The 26789-nt window shown below is 33.5% G+C and overlaps 1 protein-coding gene across 2 annotated transcripts; it reads right to left on the reverse strand.

The window, feature by feature from the left end:
• Window positions 1-160: 160 nt before the first annotated feature.
• On the reverse strand, window positions 161-26789 carry LOC123529870 (neuronal acetylcholine receptor subunit alpha-3-like). Of its 2 annotated transcripts, XM_045310434.2 has the most exons (9): window positions 13373-13550; window positions 9581-9735; window positions 9032-9076; window positions 8048-8157; window positions 6272-6437; window positions 4473-4603; window positions 2273-2523; window positions 1626-1779; window positions 161-808 (listed from the first exon to the last, which is right to left on the reverse strand). In XM_045310434.2, the coding sequence occupies exons 1-9, from the start codon at window positions 13401-13403 to the stop codon at window positions 529-531; spliced, it is 1323 nt and encodes a 440-aa protein (XP_045166369.2). In that variant the 5' UTR covers window positions 13404-13550; the 3' UTR covers window positions 161-528. The 2 variants fall into 2 exon arrangements, with proteins under 2 accessions (XP_045166369.2, XP_045166370.2); XM_045310435.2 differs by lacking the exons at window positions 9032-9076; window positions 9581-9735; window positions 13373-13550 and adding an exon at window positions 26557-26789.

Here is a 26789-nt window from a genome sequence, read left to right on the forward strand (position 1 = left end):
AACTATTGACCTTCATACTTGATTTATGCAGTCTGCACGCCGTATTGTCACTTACCTATATGCAAGTTGATATATATATTTCCTTGAAATGTAAAATGCACGACTATTAACATAAACATTTTATGGGGTTATTTAATAATAAAAAATCAAGCTGAATAAATAGTTTTACGTCTAAAATTTTTAATGATACGACGACAATAATTGAAAATAATTCCTACATCTTAGTATTTACACAGAATGCAAAAATGTTACTATTGGACAAAAACAGTATTTAAATATTAGCAACTTTTCTTTTTGGAATGCTGGACTCCATCCGCGCATGCAGCTCTTATTCCACTTCATACATCATTAAATGTTTCACATTTTATAACGGAAATTGTCTTTCTTTGTAAGTGTCTTTTGTTAGCGTTAATTACAAGCAGTTAATTTGCATTCTCACGGTTCATTCAGATTGATTCATATAAAATGCCCTGACAGTTCCCTGACATTTAATATCGCAATATGTAAAATCTTTTAGCTTGACTCTCATCAGTTGGTCTGCAAGATAACCAGAAAAATTGTTGTAACGGAGGACGTCAACAGGGTAAATGCGATGAAATTGAATTTTTCATACATGATCACAATATCTTCATAAGTGAACTCAGTTCTAACTTCGGTGTAATTGTCTTCTTTTTCATTTTCAGTCCACGCATTATTATCTCTTTCTATCTGTTTTGATAAGTCAATCTTTTCTGCCATGTTCACATGTATCTCCTTTGTGCCATTGTCTTCTTTTGTTGTAGTTTCGTCACCAATTTTCGGCCTTCGTCTGAAAAAAATGGACGACATTTACATTTTTTTCACTAATTTCGAGAATATTTTATAAGTTATTCAGAAAGTACAAGAAAAAACATACAACTGAAATTGTGTAATTCTTTTTTGGCAGTTACTGATTTCTTGCTAAACTAAATGAATCTGAACAATAATTACTGCAACTGACCAAGTTCTTTAAAAAATTTGAAGCTGTAACTCTTGGCAAAGTTAGTCCCTATGACTGAAATAAAAATAGAAAATCCACAAAAGTGAAATCATGTTTACAGGATATTAAAATGCATTCTTAACTTCATTAGGTGACACAATTTAGACACTTTAAATCTTTTAAATAGTCAAACAGACACAATTCTATGTCATATGGCGACTTTTCAACTTTTCATCCAGGTGTGATTATTTGAAACACGGGCAGACACCTGCGTAGAACCACCGACCTTCCTAATGGCCAAAAATAGTGAGAAAAAAAATAAAACTCTAAAAATGTTTCCTTAGAACCAACTTTTAATTGACTGAATCAATGAACTGTTTGATTACTCAAATCTGTAACAGGGGTTTTTTCGAAAATATCTGAAATTCGATTATTATAAATTATTCACATTTTCTACAGGAGCTTGTTGCACCTATGCTAAATTAGATAATAAGACGACAACAAATGAAGTCAGCATTACAATTAATAAAACTTGAGAAAGAGAAACTTTAATTATCACCTTTTATGTTTAAAAAATGATGTGTGATATCAATCCATCAAGCATTTACTTACAAAGAAGTTGGCGGAGTGTATGAACATGAATCTAGGTAAGCCACCCGACACTCACCTGTATCTCGTAATTTTAGCTAGGATCCTTGCAACTTTCTGACATCCATCACCCATCACATACATTTTATTGTGAAGCTCGTGGATTCTGCAAGTTGCAACTGTTACCAAGGTTTCCAGCGAACAGATAATAAACGTTGTCAAAAGATAAACACCTGAAATTGTATTAAGTTTATGTTGTATTTATCGATTTCCAGTTTTAATGCAGGCGCAGGTCGCAAAGTAACCCTCTGTCATACACAACAGTTTGCTCACATGAAAATAATGTCTGCTTCACTTTCTGGCCAACGACCATTAGGAGCGATAGAATTGATGTTACACGGTCGGTCACGTAGACACTTTAACAAACAATGATTTGCATTAAAATTTTATGATATGCTTGGTAATATATTTTATATACATTTTAACTATAAAAACAGGACATGATGTAATTGATTACTTCAATCAAAACATTACACCACACTAGAAATAAAATTTCAATAATCTACATGAAAAGTGTATCACTTTTAAAATGTAGATTTATATAAAAGTTACAAGAGTTTATAATTTGATTTCAAATAACAAATTTCAGTAAAGTAAAAAAAACTCAAGACCGTATTTGAATGCGCACAGTATATTTATTTAAAGGCAATAAAGGCCGCTTCTTACTGAGGACGCATATTTCGGTTGATGTTGGTGGTATATTGTCAGACACGATTGTCATAACAACTGACAATGACAACAAAATTGTCAGAGCAAAACCGATCTTCTCCCCGCTCTCCACTGGCAAGACAAATACGAATGGTGCCATTGCAGCAAGAATGAAAACCGGAAGTATCATGTTCAACAGATAGTAGGAATATTTCCTCGTCAGTTGAAGCGTAAACTCAACTGCTGTCAGCGTGTAGCCACTTACACTTCTGAAAGGTGAGTAAAAAGTCTGCTATGAAACAGTATCTTCATATTTGGTCAAATTGAATAACTAAGAAGTAATATTTAAATGCATCTTTTCAAGTTTTACCTGCTAAACTTCTAAAATGGACTGATCCATCATTCAGTTTTGGCAGTACCACTTATTATTCAAAAGGGTGTTCACTGAAAACGTACAGCGAACAGTGCAGACCACGATCAGCCTGCACGGACGAGCCGTAAAGGCGGCATAATCATTTGCCACCAGCATGCAAACAGGTTAAGATGCATATTTCCAAGCTTTGTCAAAGCACTCTCACGAGCGGGTCCGCCAGCATGCAAAAAGGTTAAGATGCATATTTCCAAGCTTTGTCAAAGCACTCTAACGAGCGGGTCCGCCAGCATGCAAAAAGGTTAAGATGCATATTTCCAAGTTTTTGTCACGAGTGTGTAAGAGTAAATAATAATAATTGAAAAATTAAACAATAAACATTAATGCAATGTTTTCTTCTAGCCTACAAAATATGTATATAAAACTCTCTAATGCATAATTGATGCATAATAGAACATAAAACAGAAAGACTTTAATGACGAGTAGGCTGGTTCCTTATTCCTTATTCGTTTTTAGATGTTACTCACTACACTTTTCATCTAACGTGTTTATGTTATGCTGTGGTACGTTTTTAACCGCGTGTAATGTAATTTTCTCACTGCTTGTACCATTTTGTCTCCGAAAAATGCAGTTCCTTATTCGAACTTTGTACCTCTATTTTAAGTCATACTCTCTCTTATCTGTAGAAAATACCACTTACATTCTTGAAACATTTTATGACGAGAATGTACATACACTTTTTGAAAATATTGTTATGATTGACGTCTTTTCATTTTTCTATGTTCTATTCCTTATTCGAGTTTTGAAAAAGGAATAGGGAACCAGCTCCTTATTCCTTATTCGGTTTCTCGATCTTAATCACTCGTGCTATGATCTAGCGTGTTCATTTTATGCTGCTGAACCGAGTAAGGATTATTTTCTCACTGCTTTTACATAGTGTTCTCCAATTAAGAAAAAGGAATAAGGAATAAGGAACCAGCCTTATCGTCATAAGACTTTATCTTCTATGATAATTATGCTACATAACTTACATGTAATAATCAAACATAAATTAAACAATAATGATATATGACTTTGGAAAGGAATGACTGCCTGTGTAATTTTACAGGTATTGTATATCAATATGTTTATTATGCAAATAATTTTGAGACACTGTAATATTTATGTTGATGACACTGTAATATTTATGTTGATATCAATTTGATAACTCTTAATATTATCGATATGTTATTAGATTTGTACCTAGAAACATGCACAAGTTCTGCAGCTGAAATATTGCATAATTTGGGGAGCGCAGTATTATTTCGCGAGAAAACGAGTGCAGATTTCACGATGCAATTCTATTCATTTATTACATATGCATCTTTACTTAAATTATTATATGATTTATTTAATTGTCTTCTGTATCCCGAGCAAAATTAAAAATATTGTTGTATATGAGCTACACACTGACGTTACAAAATTAATGGCGTCACGCACCTATTGTGAAATGATAAAAACGCATTGATAATTTTGACGTTTGAGGTTCCATTGCAATTTGTCGGAATCTGAAAATCAGTATGTAATAAATAGTTAATATATGTGTGTTAAAAACTGTCTTATTTCTGGAACGGCGGTAGAGCGTGACTTTTGGAGCGCACTATATAACTTCATATATTTTTATAATTCTTGATGCAAATCTAATAGTCTTTGCACTATGTTCTCATTTACACTAATATTTGATACAGATCTACATTAACCACACGTCAGAAATGAAATAGCATACCAATGTGAAATGTTGACGTTTATGGCTCCATTGCAAGTTTATGAGATTAAACTAATGAATAATTAATAGAATCTGATACTTACCTCGTGACATTTCTAACAGACGTTTCAGTAATATCCCATTCACCGTGCTCCTCGTAAAGGTCAAGGTTGACCTTTGAGCTGGTTGCCGCCATAAGATGTAACTCTCTTTTATGGAACATCCACGAAGAAACCTAAATATGAACAGTATCAATATATCTATTTTATATAAATATAATTCAGAAGTAATAGTACACGTTCCATTTGTTTTGGAAGTAGACAAAACATATGGTACCCTTGCTCCCTGTGTTGAGTGTGTGTGCGTGTGTTTGTGTGCACATTTGTGTGCATTTGTGTGCGCGTGACCGTGCGCATGCGTGTGTGTGTGTGTGTGTGTGTGTGTGTGTGTGTGTGTGTGTTTTCTGGTTAAGCGTCTTCAGTCATACAAATGACGGCCTTTTCTTGTTGTTTATTTTATAGTGCTGCCTCACTGGAATAGACACGTTACATGATACCCAACTCACATTATATTGACCTCTGGTTGTCAAGCCCTAGCACTCTCTTCATAATGCTGAGCGCCAAGCGAGGAAGCTACTAGTACCATTTTTCATGTCTTAAATATGAAATGGCCTGAGAGCAAACCTACTCGACGCGGTCGCCCTACCACTAGGCTACCGGGGCTGTGCGTGTGTTTTCTGTGAGTAATAAGTTGTGAAACGTGTCCTTTGTGTTAGTTATAAGTTATCAAACTTCTCACTTAGGTGATTCCGCGATTATGATAACAATGTAAAAGGTAACCCATACAATTACCCGTTAGCGTGCTCAATAACTGGTTATTGAATCATTGACTTCATTTTGACGTCATCTTCTGTCGCGTTAAAGAGTCGCGAAGGTACCTATTCTAGATAAAATAGAAAATACCCGTTATTCTGTTAAGGTGAATAATAACTTCTTATTTGGCAAAGATATGCCTAACCTGCTTACTATCACTTCTAGTACTATAGTGACACACGGGCTACGTTTTCGCGCTGTTAAGTCCTGTTAATAACAATTAAATTGTATATAATATTGCCGTTCAAATTTCATATCGGGTGTGTGGCGACAACATTTCAGAGGTTATTTCAATGGGATTCATCTTTTTAGAAAGTACATAAACGACGATAGTTTCTCTGCCAAAAGTACAAGTGTGTCTTGTTTGTAAGTAAAAAAGGTAGATCTATGTAATAAAAGTTTTGCATAAACTATTCTCGCGTTCATTTACGGCTTACGCCCCACAATACTTCTCCATACAAATTTGATAACTTATATTCTAGCATAAAACTGCTATTTCCTTCGAATTAAGGGGTGTTTTTTTAAGGGAATAAATGTGAGTGAGAGCGATTCTCGTGCTCACATACTCTTAATACTCTTTCTTTCATATGTGCGTTCCGTGGCCATGCGTAGGCTAAATGTATTACGGCCCTATTATGGATAATGTTAAAGGAAATACGTTCAACATGATCAAACAACGCTGACATTCCCGCACTTTTCATGAATATTTAATGACATTGATGGACAATTTATTCATTCCGTTTAATGCTAGAATAGCGTTTACGCCCCACATGGGACCTCAAACATTAAAACAAAGAAATAAAATTTTATATATATTTAAACGTTTGTTTTAAGTAACTATATCAGCAGAATCCCTTTGGATACGTTTGTACCCTTGCCAAACCGGGCTCGGGCACCAATAAATCCTTTTTGATTCTGTAGATGTTCCTGCAAGTATCAAAGTCATATCTTCTTTTATTATGTAATATCGTTTTGCCGCAATATAGTAACATCAAATTTTGTGTAAACCTTATAAATATTGGCAAATTTACCACAATTTTGCAGCTCTGTGAATCAAATGGGTAGTATTTAATGTAAATTGTACACTGTGCTATGAAATTTGCTGGTGCCATCCAATATATGAGCCCATCGTATTTCACGAAACCAGGAGAACTCGCAAAGTTAGAATTGTCATTCAGAATTTTTATTTCGTCAGCTCTGAAAAAAATTAATTGCATTTAAAATTAGGTTATATAACCGTAGACTGAAGTAAAAATATAAAAGTTTGTGTCTTTCATTGTTATTTTAGTTTGTTTTTAATAACACCAACATAGATTGGACCATGGAGACACTACTGCTTGAAAGGGGTGGGGATATGAAAACTCTAAAAGAGAGATTATGAAATTTAAACTGCTATTATTGTATTCTTGAATAATTTTCTATAAAAGAAACAACATGATTTAGCGAAATGTATAAATGACATGAGATCAAACGATTGAACCACACCATGAGAAAACCAACATAGTGCGTTTGCGACCAGCATGGATCCAGACCAGTTTGCGCATCCGCGCAGTCTGGTCAGGATCCATGTTGTTCGCTTTTAAAGCCTATTGCAATTGGAGAAACCGTTAGCGAACAGCATGGATCCTGACCAGACTGCGCGGATGCGCGGATGCGCAGACTGGATCCATGCTGGTCGCAAACACACTATGTTTGTTTTCTCATGGTGCGGCTCATTATTGAAGTCATTTCTAAATAACGCAGGTTCCGGAGTTGAGACTGAAGTCGTTTTGAATAACACAAATTTAGAAATTGAGACTAAAATCATTTCTGAAACGTTCATCTTTAAGTGCTTGCTGTAAGACAAAATGCAAGAAAAGAGTTATAGTTCTTGGCCTTTTTGACCATATCTTGTATATAATGTAACAATACTGTAGTATACCAGAAAATTAACCTAGACATAAAATAACCAAGAAATGCATATTTTTTAAAATAAAAGGGGCCATAATTCTGACAAAATGTAAGACAGATTTATGCTTCTTGTCGTACGTACTAATTTTATAACAAAAGAAATAATTGTACAAAATTTCAAGGCTATGGTTTGTATAATATTCATGCAAAAATGGACATAAACAAAAAAAATGTAAACCAGGAAATTCAAATTTTCTAAGTCTAATAAGATCCACAGTTCTATTAAAGTGCATATTAGAGTTATAATTATAGGCTTACTTACTCACTAAATTATGATAAACAAGTTTGCAAACTTTCAAAACTAATTCTTTCAAAGTATTTGAGTATTACTAAATGGACCTTGACAATTTTTTATACCAAGAATTGCCTGTTCTCTTAGTACAAAAAGGATCATTTTTCTTTAAAAATGTAAACGAAAGGGATGAATCTTGGCCAATATACGCATCGGATATGCAAAACAAAATTCTGTAAAAGTTTCAAAATTATTTCTCTTATAGTTCTCAAGCAAAGTAGTCAGTAACAAACAATTTAAACAAGAAATTCTTATGTACTATAAAGGGTCATAATTCTGATAAAATGTACGTAAGAGTTATGATTACTGACCAACTTACTCATCTAAACAAGTGTGAAAAGTTTCAAAGCTATAAGTCTTATAATTGTTTTAGAAAAAGTTCGACATAAATGAAAACAATATTATTTACTTAGAATTAATAATTATGAACTTACATCTGAATTATATTTGGTTTATTTTTTCTTGCTGACACCGAATAAGAAGTTAAGACTGAATTGATGTATGAATTCTGTGGGTCAGAAAAAAAGATTGAAAGACTGTTCAAAGGTATAAATTATATGCTTACGCATTACTCAAAACAAGCGGCGGAGTCCACAGTTTGGTTAATAAAGGTCTCATATATGTCATGTTCCCGTAGCTAGATGGTATCCACTGCAAGCGAAAATCCATCCATAACTGTAAAGTAAACGTTGAAAGGTATAAATGTCAAGCCTCATTTAATGCAAAAAGTATAGCTTTTGTGAACGTGAATAAGAAAACATAGTAAAAAACTGAAAATGTTTGATCGCCCTTTCTGTCTCGATTTCAAAAATCAAAACATATTCAAAATATTAATAATACTAATTGAGACATGAAGTAAAAGGGCTTGAAATTCTCAGTTTTGTAGCAATACGAAGACTATTTTCTGCTACATTTTGCAAAATAGCCGGCTCATTGGGCTAATTCATGGCTATTCTCCGCTTCATTCTGTATGGCTTAGTAGTGTCGTTAACGAACATTTACATATGAGCCGCACCATGAGAAAACCAACATAGTGGGTTTGCGACCAGCATGGATCCAGACCGGCCTGCGCATCCGCGCAGTCTGGTTGGGACTGGATTAAGAGTCACGTGACTTTATTAAGGTCATTTGGTCACCTTTCCATCTCCGGACATTGTTTAGGACATGAGCAGGCACCGGCATGGAACCACCGACTTCCCGTTAGCCAGTCTGGTGGTTCCTCACCAGAACTAATTCTACATCACACGAGAGGTTTGAATCCACAGCTTTGAAGGATTTGAACGGGCAAGTGATTAAAAATCCCCGACCAAAACCACTCAGCCACGGAGGCCCCCTGTTGCGGATACAATCTAATATTCTGTAAAGTTAACTTAATCTGCGTTTTTACCGATTTTCCTTTTTTTTTTTCAAGAATAAAAGGCCGAGTTCTAATGTTACAGGATATATTGTGGCAAACATATACGACAGCTCTAAAATAAAGGAATAGGAGAATAAAGCTGCTATTGTTTGCATTTTCAAATCTGTGGTTAAAAAGAAACAATTTACTTACAACATGAAGAAATCCAACACTGCATAAACGCTGTGTAATAATGTCCTAAAACGTAATGAAAACAAAATTTGTTTAAATACTGAAACGCTTTATTATGACGTATTCGGTCTTTTCTAGACAGCTCTTTTTATAGAGATCCTAAATATATCATACCAACCTTATACGGTCAGCACCTGTGTTCAAAAGTACTAAAGACATTTTGTAAAGATATGTGACTCTGCAGACCTTGTGAAGTTCTTTCCCTGGCTGTCAGTGCGAAAGATTGCACTTGTCGGGATTTCTTACAGTTTTTTTTTGTTATTCAGATGTAAGATGAGCATATTATTTCAAATTGTTCAAAGAATATTGTTTTGTTTGTTATGACATAAGTTTAAGTTATATGTCGACTTTCCAGCTTTTTATATGGAGGACCTGATGTGCCTTTCTGAGCATTATTTAAGCATGAGCGAGCACCTGGGTAGACCACAAGCCAGTGGGATAGCTTCATCACATGAAATAATTCTACTAGCCAAGCAAGGGCTTAGAGGGAATAGGAATCCGATAAATTACCAGTTCCGTTATATGCGTAAGTCCGAACTCCAGGCCGATATCTGTTTTGGACTGCGGTCTAAGTTCCTTCATGTACGAAGCGAAAAGGTCTCTCTGTAGCGTTGCAGTATCGTTTATTGTGTAGCCTTCAGCACCTTGTATCGTACTTAACAAAACTGAAATACACTTTCATTTTATCTATTGTATCATATGTATTTACAAAATATTGTATGAACTATAAATAAATGAATTCTGATTGGCCAGAAAAATTTTATGCACAAAGCATCTGATGATATTGCATAGCTTTACGATTTTGCGTAGCGACTAAAAAGGAGAGAATATGACATAAAACTTCACAAAAACAGTGAATAAAATTGTTGAAGTAAAAAATTAATCGCTGCTAAGAAGAATATGACTTGGAACAAGTGAATAAAATTCTGTCAATATAACTTATATAACACAAATAAAGTAACAAAATAGCAAATCCTTTAACCTGTGACAATAAATGAAAATTTGAATCTTACTTGAACGGATGTGTAATACATGTTGGCTTCGAATAAGAATCTGAATACAACATTTAGTCGTTAGGAATAAATCGCTGTTAAGTAGCTTACATTTGGGTATGAAATATATGGGTGTGTTTGAAATGTGTAAAGCACAACAGTGTATTTCATACCACATTGAAATCTAATACTAAACGTTAATTTATATCGTATATGTACACTTTCTTTCACTTTCTTTTGACAGATCTCATACTGTGTACGTTCGAAAATTTAGATCTGAAATAACAAAACCGTCAGCCAATGACGGCTGTTGGAATACACGTTCAAAAGTCGCGACACAACGTACCTTATTCTTGTGTAACGTTCGGTAAAATCATTATGACGACGTAATGTACCTAAACAAAAATAGGTCGTAGCCAATCAAACGTTATTGATTCTGGAATGCCCCGCCTTACTTGACGTCATAGTCATGTGACTTAATCATAAATTTTAATTAAGTTCATCGTTGCAAATGCAGAAAAATGTAAATATAACCTGCAAGTAAAAACCAAAATCGTAACTTTTGAACGTGAAGATTTACGTGTATAGATCAACTTTATGCATCGAGGCGTGTCTGCACTTTTAGCTCATAACAATACTGCGGTTAAAGGCGAGGATAGCGGATACGTCACGCCTCACTTATTGACGTAGAATTATAGCTGACAAGTCAATCAAATTCATTGGACAATTTTTATGGACACTTGTTATTATATGTAACCAAACATGCACGTACATGTAAAAGTACTGAAATCACAAGCTCTCTAATTAAATGCAATGGAACCATGGTATTACTAAATACTTACTATGGCATATTTACGGTTTACGTTGTCGTTAAATCATAAGCAAAATATTCATTTAACCTATGTTGTCTCAATATGTTTACCCAAGAGTATTTTCCTATTGTGAAAGAAGATTGATTTATTTGATACCTAATCAGGCTAATGGGGGTTAAAGTAAATAATTGATAAATGGGGCTTTTCTCTACAATGCCAGATATGAAATACTCAATTTGTGGTCAATCCTGATACACAATACTTTAATAGTTCTCAGTTAAAATGAATTCTGTTATAAATCATTTTGTAACCATATATGATCGATGAAACCCATTATTTTTTCTCAAAGTTTAAAGGAAAAGCATTCATAATTGAGGAGCTTTGGAATGAAAATCATTCTCCTTCCAGACAATAAAATGAATAGGGTTTAAAAAAAAAAAAGAATTTTGACTAAACAAATACTTCTTAACCTCTTTGTATTAAACAGAAGTATAGATCAGTGTTTGAATTTCTAATATAAGGTTGGGTTCAACCTAGAAACAAGTGTAAGCTGACGAATGTGGTGTTTAGAAATTTCTATAGACAGAGCCAAATATGAAAACTCACATTCGCTGAAAATCAATTGTGCTCATTCGTACGTGGTAAAAAAAAATCAAGAACGGCATCATCATCACCATCGTCATCATCATCAAATGAGCCGTGCCATGAGAAAACCAACATAGTGGGTTTGCGACCAGCATGGATCCAGACCAGCCTGCACATCCGCGCAGTCTGGTCAGGCTCCATGCTGTTCGCTTTTAAAGCCTATTGGAATTGGAGAAACTGTTAGCGAACAGCATGGAGCCTGACCAGACTGCACGGATGTGCAGGCTGGTCTGGATCCATGCTGGTCGCAAACCCACTATGTTGGTTTTCTCATGGCGCGGCTCAAATAATATTTCAATACAGATTTAACTTCCTTCCCTAATAATGTCACTGCTAAATATTTGTACATTTTTGCTGAAAATGTTGGACAGAATATTAGTTACACAGTGTGTAGGTGAACTAATATGGAATACACACTGCCAGTAAAATCGATATAGGACGATAGCGAAGCAATGAATAAAAATTTGGTTTTAGCAGCTAAAATGTCTAATTATATGAGGTTCTATCATCTGTTCTGTAGGTAATGTTAAAACAAAGTCCTTTTCCATATCATAAGAAAGTAGGTTACCATGTTTTTCCTACATGTGGGTGATGTCATACATGTTTATACATTTTAATTCATGTGAATGACAGCGCACTCGACAATTGAAGAAATGCTTACATAAAAAGCTTCAGCAAAGTTTTCTTATTTGGGAAAGGGGCAATTTTTTTTAATTGTAAGTCGGAGATATGGAACCTGGCTCTAAATGCATCTCATGGTGCCAAAGACTTATGAATAGTTTGAAAGCATTTAGTACAATCGTTCCGGAGACACGTGCTTACAGCAAAATTTCTAACGATGTAACTCATTGCAGACTTGGAGCGGTCTTCTGCGCATGCCCGAAAGTGATTATCAATTGTAGCGCACGGCAAAAATAAGCATATTTTTGCATGTCCGCATGCATTTAGTGTACAATATGCATAAAATACTGACTAAAGGTTAGGGTTAGTATCACCATGGTTACAAAATATATACATTTAAGATATTTTCGTTCAAATTTAGTTAATCCGGTATGTACCGGAGACTGTAATTTATACCGGCGCTCCAAGTCTGCATTGAGTCACAGTCAATTTCTAAAGTGAAAAAGGGATATTACTGTGTCAATATTTAATCCAGAGATATCAAATCTGCTCTGTTTGGTCATCTCATGTTTTCGAAGGTGTTAGTAGAATATGAAACCATTTGGTAACGTAGTTTCTGAGAAAATGCTTACATGTAAAACTTTCACAAGATTTCTGTATCAAAAAAAGGCAGAATTGTTCCAAAATATGCTTAAATTAGCTATATCTGATCTTTTTAAATTACGGAACAGGGAGGAACACTTAATACATGAAATAGTACGAAACGCATGGAAATATTACGCTAAGTGGAATTGTATGAAAACAGAGAATATGGGACAAAAAAAAAAGGAAAACGAAAAGGGTTTCGAGGACAATTAAGCAAACATATAAAGATTTGCACGCTTTAAATTCACTGGTCAGTACTTCTTCGAACATAGCTAATAGACTTGAACTAATAAGATTTTAAAAGACCGACCCCCAGATTAAAGTAAACATATCTTAATTTTCAAAACATACGAGTCCGTGGAAAATCTAGCTCTTTTAATTTTGTATTAAAACGGAGCGTGATCTAAGTACAGTTGAATTCCTGCCAGTACATTACATGCGAGAGGATCACACTTGAGAGCTTTTCTGAATATTTTAAAGACTGCACACGTGCTTTATGGCAAAATACCTCAAGGATCATCTTCATTTTTTACTTTTTAGTAGTAAAGATTTACTAATGAAATAATCTTTAACAAAAACGCTCTTACCGAAAATGCTTGTAAACTTAAGAGAAAACATCTTCGTTTATATCTTGCTGTGAAAACGGTTTTAAATTCCAAAATCACGATTGTCTCTGTAATTTATTTTGAAACATTTTAAAAGCTATTTCACTACAATTGTTAGATTACATGATAAGCAGTATTTTCTTTTCTATTTCATTGAAGCGTCAAATACAGATTAAGTATCGACAGATTATTAAATGGTGTAAAATGGTATGAATAGTTATTGGTAAACTTATATTGACCATTTGGAAGGCAATTAATGTATGTTTATTTTACGGAAGATACGGAAATATCCGATGTTTCACGACTAGTGAAATTGATATTGTGTAAAATATTGCGTACCATTGTTATCTTTATATCAACCGTTTCATGTAAAATTTCTTTAAAGCGGTCCATTGAGACAGTACGATAAGGCATTAGTGTTTGACGTGTGTTATTTATAACTTCGAAAGTTCCAGTTATATACGCGAAATTTCCTGAAATGTTTTTCTAAATTTCGAGTGAATAGCTCGAATTTTCGACTTTAAGTTTGTACTTTTTAAAAATTCTAGTTATTAAGTCAAAATTTGGAGTAAATTTCTCGAAATTTCGAGTAAATAAAAACATAAAAACATGCACCAAGCACTTATGCTCTTCCGTAAAATATCCTAATTGTTTGTCTGTACATAACTTTCAGTGAGATATTCCAATGGGATTGAAGAAATTAAATTCATTGACAATTATTTGACAATTATTTGAAAATTATTTGACAAAATAAAGACAAAGAAAGTATCTTTTAAACTATTTTAATAATAAATGTATAGAGTTCAATGGCGGAGTCTGGTAGTTCTAAATATTTAGAGATTTTTCCAAAATCAGTTGCCATCAACACATTGGGTAAATGTTACAACCCGTTTTGTAATAAAGTTGCAAATTGTAATAATTATTACAAAACGGGTTGGAGTGTTAATTACAATGTGAAATGAACATCGCAACCCGTTTTGTAATTAAGTTGCAAAATTTAATGAAATTTCTGAGTGAGTGTAAACACATTTGTGTCATATATCTAAGTTTCACTATGTGAATAAAAGTGAAGGGGGTGAAGATGTCGTGTGTCTTACTTTTGACACTATGGCTTTTACTTATTATGTATAAGTAAAAGAATGCAAGTAGTTAGAAAATCAATTTGAAAGTGAACATTCATTAAATCATTGAAATTGTTATAATTATTACAAAACGGGTTAGAGTGCTTATTACAATGTGAAATGGACATCGCAACCCGTTTTGTAATTAAGTTGCAAAATGTAATGACATTTCTGAATTACTGTAAGCGCATTTGTGTCATATATCTAAATTTCACTATGTGAATAAAAGTGAAGGAGGTGAAGATGTCATGTGTCTTATAAATACTTTTGACAATATGGCTTTTACTAATTATATATAAGTAAAAGAAGGCAAATAGTTAGAAAATCAAAGTGAACATTCATAAAATCATTGAAATTGTTATAATTATTACAAAACGGATTAGAGTGCTTATTACAATGTGAAATGGACATCACAACCCGTTTTGTAATAAAGTTGAAAAGTGTAATGATATTTCTGAGTGTGTGTAAACGAATTTGTGTCATATTTTTAAGTTTCACTGTGTGAATAAAAGCGAAGGAGGTGAAGATGCCATTTGTCTTACGTTTGACAATCATGACGGCTTTTACTAATTATATATTAAGTATATGATTTTGGACATAGGATATAGACTGGCAATAGTCACAATTTTACAAATAGAAATTAAAATAGGGATTTCGAGGACTGACGCCAGATATATGTAAGCTAATTTTAATTTTAATAACATACTGTCTGTTGAGATGTTAGAATTTTTATTCGGTACTGAAAAGGAGTGTGATCTAAATTTAGCTTAATTGCTGCAAAAGTATTACATGCGAGAGTTCCACATTTGAGAACATATCTGCTTATTCCAAAAACTGGACATGCGATTTATAAATAAAATACAATATGAATCATTTTGATTAAAAATGCCTACTAATTCTCCTTTCTAAAAGTAAAAAAATAGATAAACCTGTAGACATCAACGTTTTATTATTTTCATATTAGTTACAGTTCCGTATTTCGCGCCATGATGACACAAAATATTGAATTATTAAAAACGGTCATTTTCAAAACCGGGATAATTTAGCACTTAAAGAAATAAATGATTGATGTTTTATTTAGACCAATAACTAAAGTCTTGACTTTTATAAACAGACGTTCAAAATCAAAGGTTCGGAAATATACAATGGACAGCTGTCTTTAACAAAAAAAAAAAACTTACCGCAAATGCATGTAAACTGTAGAAAACCCATCTCCATTTATATCTGGCCGTGAAAACGGCTTTAAATTCCAAAGTCAGAATTGTGTCCTGTATTTATACCGAATTTAAACTTTTTAAAAGCTATTTAGATTACATGGACATGTGTTTTTCACTATTGTCTGTTCTGTTTCATTGAAACGTCACATACAGACTGATTATTGTTAGGTTATTAGGTATTTTCAAGAACAGTTAATATATAAAATGTATATTGACCTGTTAGGGTGGCACGTTACGGCATCATCATTTTATGGAGTAACCGCAAATATCCGATGTTTCACGATTGGTTAAAGTGACACCATTTTGTAAAAAATATGTACAATATTGCGTACTACTGTTCTCTTTATATCAATTGTTCGACATAAAACTTCTTTAACGAGCTTTATTAAGATAGTACGACATAGCATAAGTGTCAGGTGTATGTTATATATACATATATATATATATATAATAGAAAATATTAAAAGTTACTCCTGGACAAGTATATAATAAATAAAAAAGAAAAACATCCAATGGGTTTCCTCTATCTGTATTTCTGTCTACCTACCGGTTTCATATCATAATCATCAGGGCAGACATATAAAAAATGTCCATTTTATATAAACTCGAATTTTGACGCTAATTTAGTAACTGTTTTCATTTCGAGTTACTAGTCAGTATCTTGAAATTTCGACTTAAAAACATGCACTTGTCAGTAATGACAAATTTAGATTCAGTATAGATATAAGAGACAATTTTGATTTCGGAATTTAAAGCTGTTTTCATAGCAAGATATAAACAAAGATGTGTTTTCTACAGTTAACAAGCATTTTTGGTAAGAGCTTTTTTATTAAAAATAGTTTCCCAAATTTCAGAACCTTTGATTTGAGCATGTCTATTTGTAAGTCAAGACTTTAGTTATTGGTCTAAATAAAATATAAATAATTTATGTCTTCATATACTTCAAATACTCAGTTTTGAAAATGAAATTATGTGATAATCCAGTAAGTAATCCAGTCATATCAGTTTCAGTATGGAGCAAAATTATGAACTGTATTTGATATGAAAATAATTAAAGAGTCACTCCTACAGATTTATGTCAATTTTTATTTCAAATAATCATTAAAAATCGAAGCGATGCTTGTATTTTGTTTAGGCAAACAATTCTGAAGTGTGAAAACTCTTATATGTAAATACTAGAAGGAATTTAGCTGTACTTAGATCAAACTCCAGTTAAATACGGAACAAAAGTTCTAGAGATTCAGCAGACTGTAAGTTTTGAAAATTAAGATAAATTTACTTTAATCGCGTAAGGGGTGGGGCCCGAGGTGAGTCCATTAAAAGCTGTAATACAACAAAATATATAAATTACTTTGAGAAGGCACATTTAATGTAACTGTTTAATATTTGATTTACTTAAATCATCCCAAGTCTTTTTCCTTTTCTCTTTTCTTTTATACTTTGCCCTACATTCTCTATTTTATAGAGTAAAAGGTAATACAATTGTTCAATGCGCTTAGCACGATTTCGCATTTTAGTATTCCTCTCTGTTCTTTTCTGGATTTGTGTCAAGGTCATTTGGTGAAATGTCACTTTACGACTGGCCAATGCGGCACATGACTTTACTTTTAGAAACAGTTACAACACTTGCATAAAATACCAGCTGTTAACTCTACATAGTCTATAGAAATATCATTCTAGGGGTTCATATAAATGTTAACTGATTGAAGGTGCAAAAAAGCTCATGTGATTTATTTTCTTACCACCTACTAATTTCCGTCTATTCAATTGGTCAACAGATGTCACGTGAAAACCGTTTATTTTCCACACACGTCAGTCCGATCGAATAAGGCCTTCCTTGTTAAGTTTTCACAAGAGCTACATTTTTTTGTGTTTGGTGTCCTTTGTTGCCGAGTAGGTAAGGTCGCTGATTTCATATCACTTGCCCCTCATCGATGTATGTTCAAGCCTCGCTTTGGACGTAAAATTCTTCATGTGAGGAATCCTTCCAGCTGGTTTACAAAAGGTCAGTGGTTCTACCAAGGTACCCGCCAGTGATGAAATGAAATAATGCCAGAAATGTCAGAGTGTAGGTCAGACATAACTTAATGGCATCAGATATACCATATTTTCTTACAAAAAGTATAAGTTTGATTAAGAGTAAAGATTATACTGTAAATGATAACGCTGTTCAGTACAAGTTGGCATTTCATTTCCCGAAACAGTCCAAGAAAAATACTTATGATATTTAAAAATACTTTTCTATTATCAAAAAGCTATTTTGACCTATTCCTAGAATATTGAAAATAATCCGTACAAAGTATTTGATTTTATCCAGTGAGGACCATTGCCAGGTTCTATGTTATTTTTGCGATTAAATTCAAACAAAAGGTATAAAAAATATTGTCATTTTAATCAGTTTAAACTATAGTTGTTCTGGAACAAGTAACGTTTTTAACGAGATGTAGGAAAAGCAAGGTAGCCCAATTCCTTATAATGTAGCCCTATGGAAAAGACTTTGGTCTAGCATGACCTATAGATCGATTATAAATCTTAAGGATATAGTAAACATTGTAATAAGAGTAGATTCAAATTTATTGAAACGTAACAGTTTATTTTACTTCATTTAATCAAAAACACTTATGATTGCTTGTCTCTATCCCTTTTAATCAAATTTGTATCCATCTGTCTCGTCTCATATGGAAATTACTGGCGGTGTAAAACAATAACTGCACACCATGTGACTAAAAATCTGTCAAACACGTTTAGAAAGATATACATATTTAGCAGTGACCTTATCTTTACATAATACTACATTTTTACAAAACCAGTACAGAATTTTGAAAGCAGTTATTTTCATTCTAAAGTTGATTAAAATAAAAGCTTTTCCTTTCTACTTTACAGAAAAATGAATGGCTTCTATTGACCACGAAATTCTGCTTACAACTGATGTATAATAAATATCTATTTCAGCTACTTTTATTAATTATAAACCATTGTATTATTGAAATTCAGGACTGACCAGAAATCAAGTATTGGTAATGTACTAAAAGCCTCATGAATAAGCTGTTTACTTTAGTCCCCATTAGTCTGATGAAATATAAAACAAATCAGTCCACTCTGTACAATAGAAAAACCTTTGAAACAAATTGTGACAAGAAGAGTAAATCAATGATTTGCATATAATTTCTGAATATCGTAAATATGCCATATTTAGTACTTAGTACAGCCACGGTACCATTGCAAATTCTAGAGAACTTGTGATTTCAAAACGTGTATGTACATGTACGCTTAGTATTGTATAATGATAAGCGTTTGTAAAAAAACAATGTCGGATGAATTTGACCGGCTTTTCGGCTAGACGTAAATGTATAGGTTCAAAATGTACGAGTTTGGTTTTCATGCACGCCATATTTACATCGTTTCGGCATTTGCAGTGATAAACCTAAATATCCCATGTGTATACAAATTTTTGATAAATCCGCATGACTTAGACGTCACGTTAAAACGGACCATTCCAGGTGTAACAACGTTTAATTGGTATAAATGTTCACAATATTGAGACGACATGTCATGCCCAAGATCCAGACCCCTAGCTCTAAGGTCAAGGTCACACTTAGGAGTTTATGTTAACATATTCTGTTTCTTGTCCGGTCCATAACTATGCCATTGATGAAGGAAGTTTGTAATTACTTAACATATATCATACATATTCTACATAATTAGACAAAGTGTCATGCGCAAGGTCCAGACCCCTAGCTCTAAGGTCAAGGTCACACTTAGAGGTTTAATGCTAACATGGTTTGTTTCTTGTCCGGTCCATAACTATGCCATCGATGAAGGGATTGTAAAATTATTAGGCATAAATGTTCCCTATAATGAGATGACTTACCACGCGCAAGACCCAAACTCATAGCTTAAATGTCAAGGTCGCACTTAGAAGTCAAAGGTTAACATGTTCTTTTTCTTGTCTTGTACATTTTTTCATGGATTTGAAAATAATTTGACACAAATGCTAACCATATTGAGAACGTAAATCGCGCTTATGATCAGGGTGTCTCAGGTCAAGGTCAAGGTCACAAAATGATTCATACCTAAACTTTTCTGACATATTTTGCACAAACAACAGTAGCATTCTATGGCACGCTTAGGGGCATTTGTCACTAATAGTGACAGACCTTGTTTTGACTGTTTTGTGCTTCAAAAGTATGAAGCGAAATGAAAATATGCAATATAAATCATACGGTATACGGTTTTCATTGGGTATGAAACGTATTGGTGTATTAAATAAACTCTGAACACGCCAATGAATTTCATATTCTAGTGTACATTAGGCAATGATCTATTTATTAATTGAACATGTATAGCTAACTTGTCTGTCCTCATATTCGCGTTCAAATCCATAACGAAGGCATTTCCGTTCAAGTATAAGTCACATTTCCGGTTATTGCCATTATCAGTCAATATATCAATATATACAAAATTGGCATGCAACCATAGCTAGCCAGCCGAAGTTAGATTATTATAAATTGTTCAAATGTGAATTCAAATATGAAAAGTATCTTGATGTTGTTAATAATGCTAAAATAAGAAAAGATCTTTCGAGATTGCGACTAGGTTCTCACTCGTTAGAAATTGAAACTGGTAGATATACAAATATTGAAAGAAATAACAGACTTTGTAGATGTTGTAATTTAAAAGTAGTTGAATCTGAGTACCATTTTATTTTATGTTGCCCATTATATAGAGAATTAAGAAAAAAATATTGTATTATTGTACCATTCCCGTACATCTAGAAATTTACCAAAACATTGTCAAGTATGAATACTGAAACAATAAGAAACTTGGCAAAATATGTACACTATGCTATGTCAAAAATGCAGGAAAAGCTAAACATCATACCTGCTTCTTAGTTAGTTAATTAGTATTTTTTGTATTGATAGATTGAATATTGTGCATGTACTATGAAGTAAATGTTGGCCATCTGTATTGTATTTAAATTGTTTAATGGCCAAAGGTATTGTATTTATGCCGATTTGCCAATAAACTTTAAAACTTGAAACTTGCCATTGGTTACAGGATTTGTTCTTTTGTTACTGACTTTGTACTACAAGTTATTTTTGACGTAATTTTATTCAATGTTTTAGTGACGTTTTTTGCCACATTATCTCTTAGCAACGTTGAACAGCGTAATTGCGTGTTCTTAATTTTCTCACCTCAGATGCTTATCCAAGTCCAACATATAATTTTTGTTACTGTTTTAGTGATGTTCTATGTCATATTATTCTGTCCTTTGACGGAATATTGTTATTGCATGTACCCTCTTTAAATCAGACGTAAGACTACGTAATGTAATCAGGCGCTTTTTGCAAGGAATCATTCTGGCCAATTATAATTCATTTGTATATAGTTCATACTATGTTTTAAAAATACATTTTATGATAAAGTATACATAAAAGAAAGTATCTTTCGGTATTGTTTAGTACAATATAAAGTGCCGACGCCTACACAATAAATGATACTGAAACCCTAGAGGCAGACATTTTCGCTGCGTACAAGAAGCAGCTAAGACCGCAGTCCAAAACAGATATCGAACTGGAGTTTGGACTTATGCATATAACGGAACTGGTAATTTTTCGAGATCATTCTTTCATAGCTATTTACTCTTAGACCGCCCCTCATCGCCGTGAGTTTGAGACCTTGTTTGGCAAGTAGAATTCTTTCACGTGAGAAAGCTTCCAGGCTTGTTTGCAGAAGGCAGATGGTTCTACCCAGATGCTCGCTTATTGACTGACATAATGCTTGGAGGTGCGCATGGGGACTTCCTCCACCATAAAAAGCTAAAAAATCGATATATGATTCGTACTTGGGCTGATGTGACGTTAAATCCAACAAAATAAACAAAACAATACTCATTGATCTATTTGAAATAAAATCTTCAAATTGCATTGGGAAAAAAACTCTTACATATTCCGACATGTGCAACTTTTCGAACCACAGACAACCAGAGAATGAACTTCAGAAGGGTTGTAGAGTTACGTATATTACAAAATGTTTTTGCACCTTTGAACATAGGTGCTAACGGTATAAATTTGATATGATTATATTTACAATCTCGCAAATTATTCTTCATATTTGAGCGTCTCAATGCTTGTGCTGTTTTTATTACGTTTTAGGACATAATTACACAGCGTTTATACAGTGTTGGATTTCTTCATGTTGTAAGTAAATGATATTTGTTTGACCTTATCATTCTTTCATATAAGGCGGCCTCCAGCTAGCTTATGCAAAGTCGTTGGTTCTACCCAGGTGCCTGCCGTGATGCCTAAAACAATGCTCCGGGCAGGAAAAGTCACCACCAAAGACCTAAACAAGTACCAAAAGGAAACTCCGCGCCAAACAAAGCAGTGTATGTAGTATATTATACCAGGAGGTGAAATAACGATAATGGTGTCTTTGTTAAACAGATGGTGTGATGGGGTTTCATGAATGTTGGAGTAAAACATTGTCTTTGTAGTGTGTGCAGGATTTTTATGGTTGTATTCAGTGACCTACTTATTGACTGATCATGACCCATATGCGAAATCGACCTTGATTTATTATTTCGCAATATGGAATGAAATGTATTGTGTACTCGAGGTGGTCTTGTGACGTAGTTGTTCATCCAAAATGACTGAACTTCAAACTTAGCTCAGATGATATCAAGACTATTATTCTGATCAAGTTGGATAAATGTCTAATCAGGAATGTGAGCTCTATATGATACCTTCAAGCTTAATGATGGAAGGACTAAGATGTACAAAAAATGAAACACAACAGACATCTAATGATGCTAAAAGCTCACCCTTGCACTTTGTGCCTAAGAAACCTAAAACGGTTTAAGCAAACAATGGCTCGCACACGCACCACTTTGGAAAAAAAAGTATTACGCGACTGTACTTAGATGATTCTCACCCTGGTGAGTTTACCTCCTTTAGACGATCCTGCTGCTTTCCTTTCTCAGACCAATAGTACTGATAGATTGATTTGAACCGTGGCAAATATTAACGAACAATATAACGATATTATTTTTGTATAGAACTTTCGTGTTTTGATTAAATTAGTAGCAAAATTTGTATTAATATATAAACTAAAGAAAATCAATATGGACGTGGTAATTCTTTACATGAAATAATTAAAATCATAATTCATCAAAGCCTCCGCAACTTGTTATTTCAAAATACTAAACACTAAACATCGTACAATTATACAAATTGAAGCAGTTACTATTTTGGATTTAAAATAATTAACTATAAAAGCATTTAAAAGTAAATAATATAAAGTTATTGTAAGATACACCTGGGATGACGATAAGTAACTCTAAACTGTACTTGTTGGATTTTTTAAGCAACCGGTCTGCTCTTTTTTTCCGTTACAGTTTTTTTTTGCGGGTCTACTTTGGGGTACTCTGTGCTTCCGGGAAATCTACTCTTACCTTTTTCGTATTGTTATCAAACAGACACTTTCGAATTTGCATGGGTTTTTACTATTTTTGCTATCTTTGAGCAAAGTAGTCATAGTTTTGGGAAATTTCTCGGAATGTAGCTTCTCTGTATGACATTATTGTGTCGTACATTTCCTGTACATTTGTATTGACTTATTTATTTCCATTTTGCTTTTGCATTAAATGAAGTTCGACTCGGCAAAAGTCACACATATATGTTGTGTTAAGTTGTGTTATACATGTATATATATAATGCAAGCTAGGATTGTTATTTGTATCATTGATTGATCTCTAGTAATATATCTACTTAATGAGTTCATTTCATACCTTAACAGAATCTTTGGCATTTACTATTTCAACTTATATAGAACATAAATTTTTATGTACTCTTAAACGTGACACAGCAGAGTAGAATGACGTCAAAAATGACGTCCGTTATGAAACCCATAACGTTCAAATAACCGGTTAATCCAATTATTTGCATTGTTTATAGGATTCTGTACTGTACAAGTTTGTAAATAATACCACAAAACGATTACTTTTTATGACCTTATCATAACTGCAAGCAAGAAATTATCTAAGTCAGAAAGCAAAGAAAAAAACTTATATAAACACATCTGACAGCTTATAAATAGCTCAAGGAATAAACAGTGCGATAGTGCAATTAGACAAGGGTACCATACGTGTTTTTTTTTCTTAAAAAGGAAATATAAACTGATACTTCTTTTATTCGTATTTAGGTTTCTACGTGGATGTTCCTAAAAAGTGAATTAGATCTGATGGCAATCATTTTAAAGGTTAACCTTGACACGGTGAATGGGATATTACTGAAACATTTGTTAGGAATGTAACGAAGTAAGTATCAAGTTCTATTCCTTATCTATTTTAAATTCTATTTAGTTGCAATGGCGCGTAGATGTCAATATGTTCGAATTGACGTGTTATTTCATATCGCCTTTGAGATAAATGTACATCTGTTCCATATACAAATGTAAATATGTACGTAAGAAAAAGACTATCAGACTTGCATCTGGTAATATATAAATACATGCAAAAAGTTCGATCACTAATGGACTTCCGTAGTTTTATCCAAGGCTTTTTTAAAACGCTTCATTACGCTTGAATTGTGTGTCCAATAGCTAACGATACCCGTTTATTTCGTACAAATTGCTTTTCAAATGACCGACATGCAGGTCATAGACACTGGCCAATTTACTTGTCATATTGTAAAATGGACGAAAAGACTGAAATTAGTAGCTATATTAAATGCCGCATCTGGCTTGATATAGATTTAAAGTAGATATTTGATGAATTGTGTGGTATATATGGACCTCAGGCCATTTCAATGCGCACAATGTCTAGGTGGGTTAAAGCTTTTAAAGCTGGGAAATTATCTGTCGAAGATGATACCCGTTCTAGTAGGCCTTAAACCTCTGTTACCAAGGCAAACTTTGCTGCTGTAAAAGTTGTGGTCGAACAGGGTGCGCGATTGTCTGTGAAAGATATAGCTAGTTGTTCTGGCATATCAGAAGGCAGCACTCCGGGAGAGGTACGTTCTAACGTAAGTCAAGTCTCGACGGTATTGTGAGACGACATCTCTGCGACAATTGTTACGGTGTCGCTCCGTGCGACCTTGTTGATTCATTTATTTGAGTAATAAAGCACTGATTTTACGTTTTCATAACGGAAAAAGTGAGTTTGAAGTGTAAAAGCTATATCAGCTATATGCAGCAATTTTGAAAACAAGACGAACTTGAACTGATTTAAGCTACACAAATGTTGCAAGGTCTCGATGATAACAGAAAACATGTGACAACGTCTCACATAACTTGTTACAAAGTCTCAACATCATAATTACCATTTGAAATGGTAAAAGATACGTATGTACATTTTCTCTTTTCGTTGAGGCCCCTTCTTGGACACATGCATATATGGTTGGATGATGTCTGAGCAAGAAACAACAATTTAATCAGTATGACAAATGTATTCATCGTTCACAAGCTGAACTATTATTTTACATTATAATCTTTCGCAGGCTGAAATTAAAGTGTTTGAAATGGATGCATACAATTGTATAATTATACAAATTTAGGACGTTAATGCTCTATAATGGAAACTAGTATCTTCAGGTGTTCCCTATAAAGACACTTCCATTTATTTTTAATAGCAGCAATGCTGCAAGCACTGTCGGTGACTCCTACACAGCTGAAACATTACTCATACATTCAGTTTTGAAAAGTGTATACATGTTATGCATTCCAATATTTACATTTTACGTTACAAAGCGGGACAAAAACCGTTTCAGGTTTTGATACTTGGAAGGACAAAAGTTTTTAACCACTTCTGTGTTACAGTTAAAATTCGATATCTCGAAATATATATACATTTTGTATTTGATATATCTCAAAGTACAGTGTGGGAAATTTTGTAATAAATCTGTTATAATTGGTTACTTTAATGTATGTATTTCCCCTTCGTCCTTTTTATGCCCCCCCCCCACCCCGCCCCACTTCGAACACACATCTCAAAACTGACTTTCAGTGACCTTGATTTTGACCTACTGGCTTTCAATGACTTATACAGTCTTGCAAAACATTTGTGTGCATCTTTGTACATTTTCTCCCTGTACAATATACAAAATGTAATGTATCATATTTTCAATATCCCTGTTCCTCTGACAATAAGCTGCTGTCTGGGGGTATTTATTTCCAATAGTGATAGATCTTGTTTACTCTAATGTACTCATGATAGTACATAGATCTGGAGCGATGCATAAATGCATGAAATGTTACTTTTCAATTATTCAGTTTGACAAAAAAAAAATGAGAATACTGCAGAATTTTTATTTCACCTTTTCAGAACAGTAAATGGCAACCCTTCGACATCAGTTGCGTTCACACTTCATCTTACGAGAAAATATTCCTACTATCTGTTGAACATGATACTTCCGGTTGTCATTCTTGCTGCACTGGCGCCATTTGTATTCGTGTTGCCAGTGGAGAGCGGAGAGAAGATCGGGTTTGCCCTGACAATTCTATTGTCATTGTCAGTTGTTATGACAATAGTGTCTGACAATATACCACCAACATCGACCGAAATATACGTCCTCAGTAAGAAGATGTTTTACTTTTGAAGGCGATCGCTAATGGCTTTGATAAATATACTGCGTACATTCAAAGATATTTTTGTAGGGATTTTGTTTTCGCTTTTACTGAAATTTCTTATCTTAAATAAAATTGATTGTGTTTTAACATCAAACTGGTAATAATTGCTTGTGACAGAACTAAAAGTAACAGAAAAACAAACCAGCAACAATTAACAAAAACAAAATTTTATTCCTAAAAGTAACAGTTCAAATACTAGTACCTTTAACATGTCAAATAGTCGTAAAATCCAATCTTATTTGCTAAAATAGTCCAGATCCTGTCCTGGTCAAATTTAAAACCAATCAGTATTAATTCCACAATATTTCACAAGAATTCAAAACTTTATTTAGGATATCAAAAGAATATAAATCCGCTCTTCAAAATAACTTTTTAAATCCACAATCTAATGCAAATCATTCAACTATTGAATATCCAAACTGGTAATATGTTGTA

This window comes from Mercenaria mercenaria, chromosome 13, assembly GCF_021730395.1.
Source record: "Mercenaria mercenaria strain notata chromosome 13, MADL_Memer_1, whole genome shotgun sequence".
Taxonomy (NCBI): Eukaryota; Metazoa; Mollusca; class Bivalvia; order Venerida; family Veneridae; genus Mercenaria; species Mercenaria mercenaria.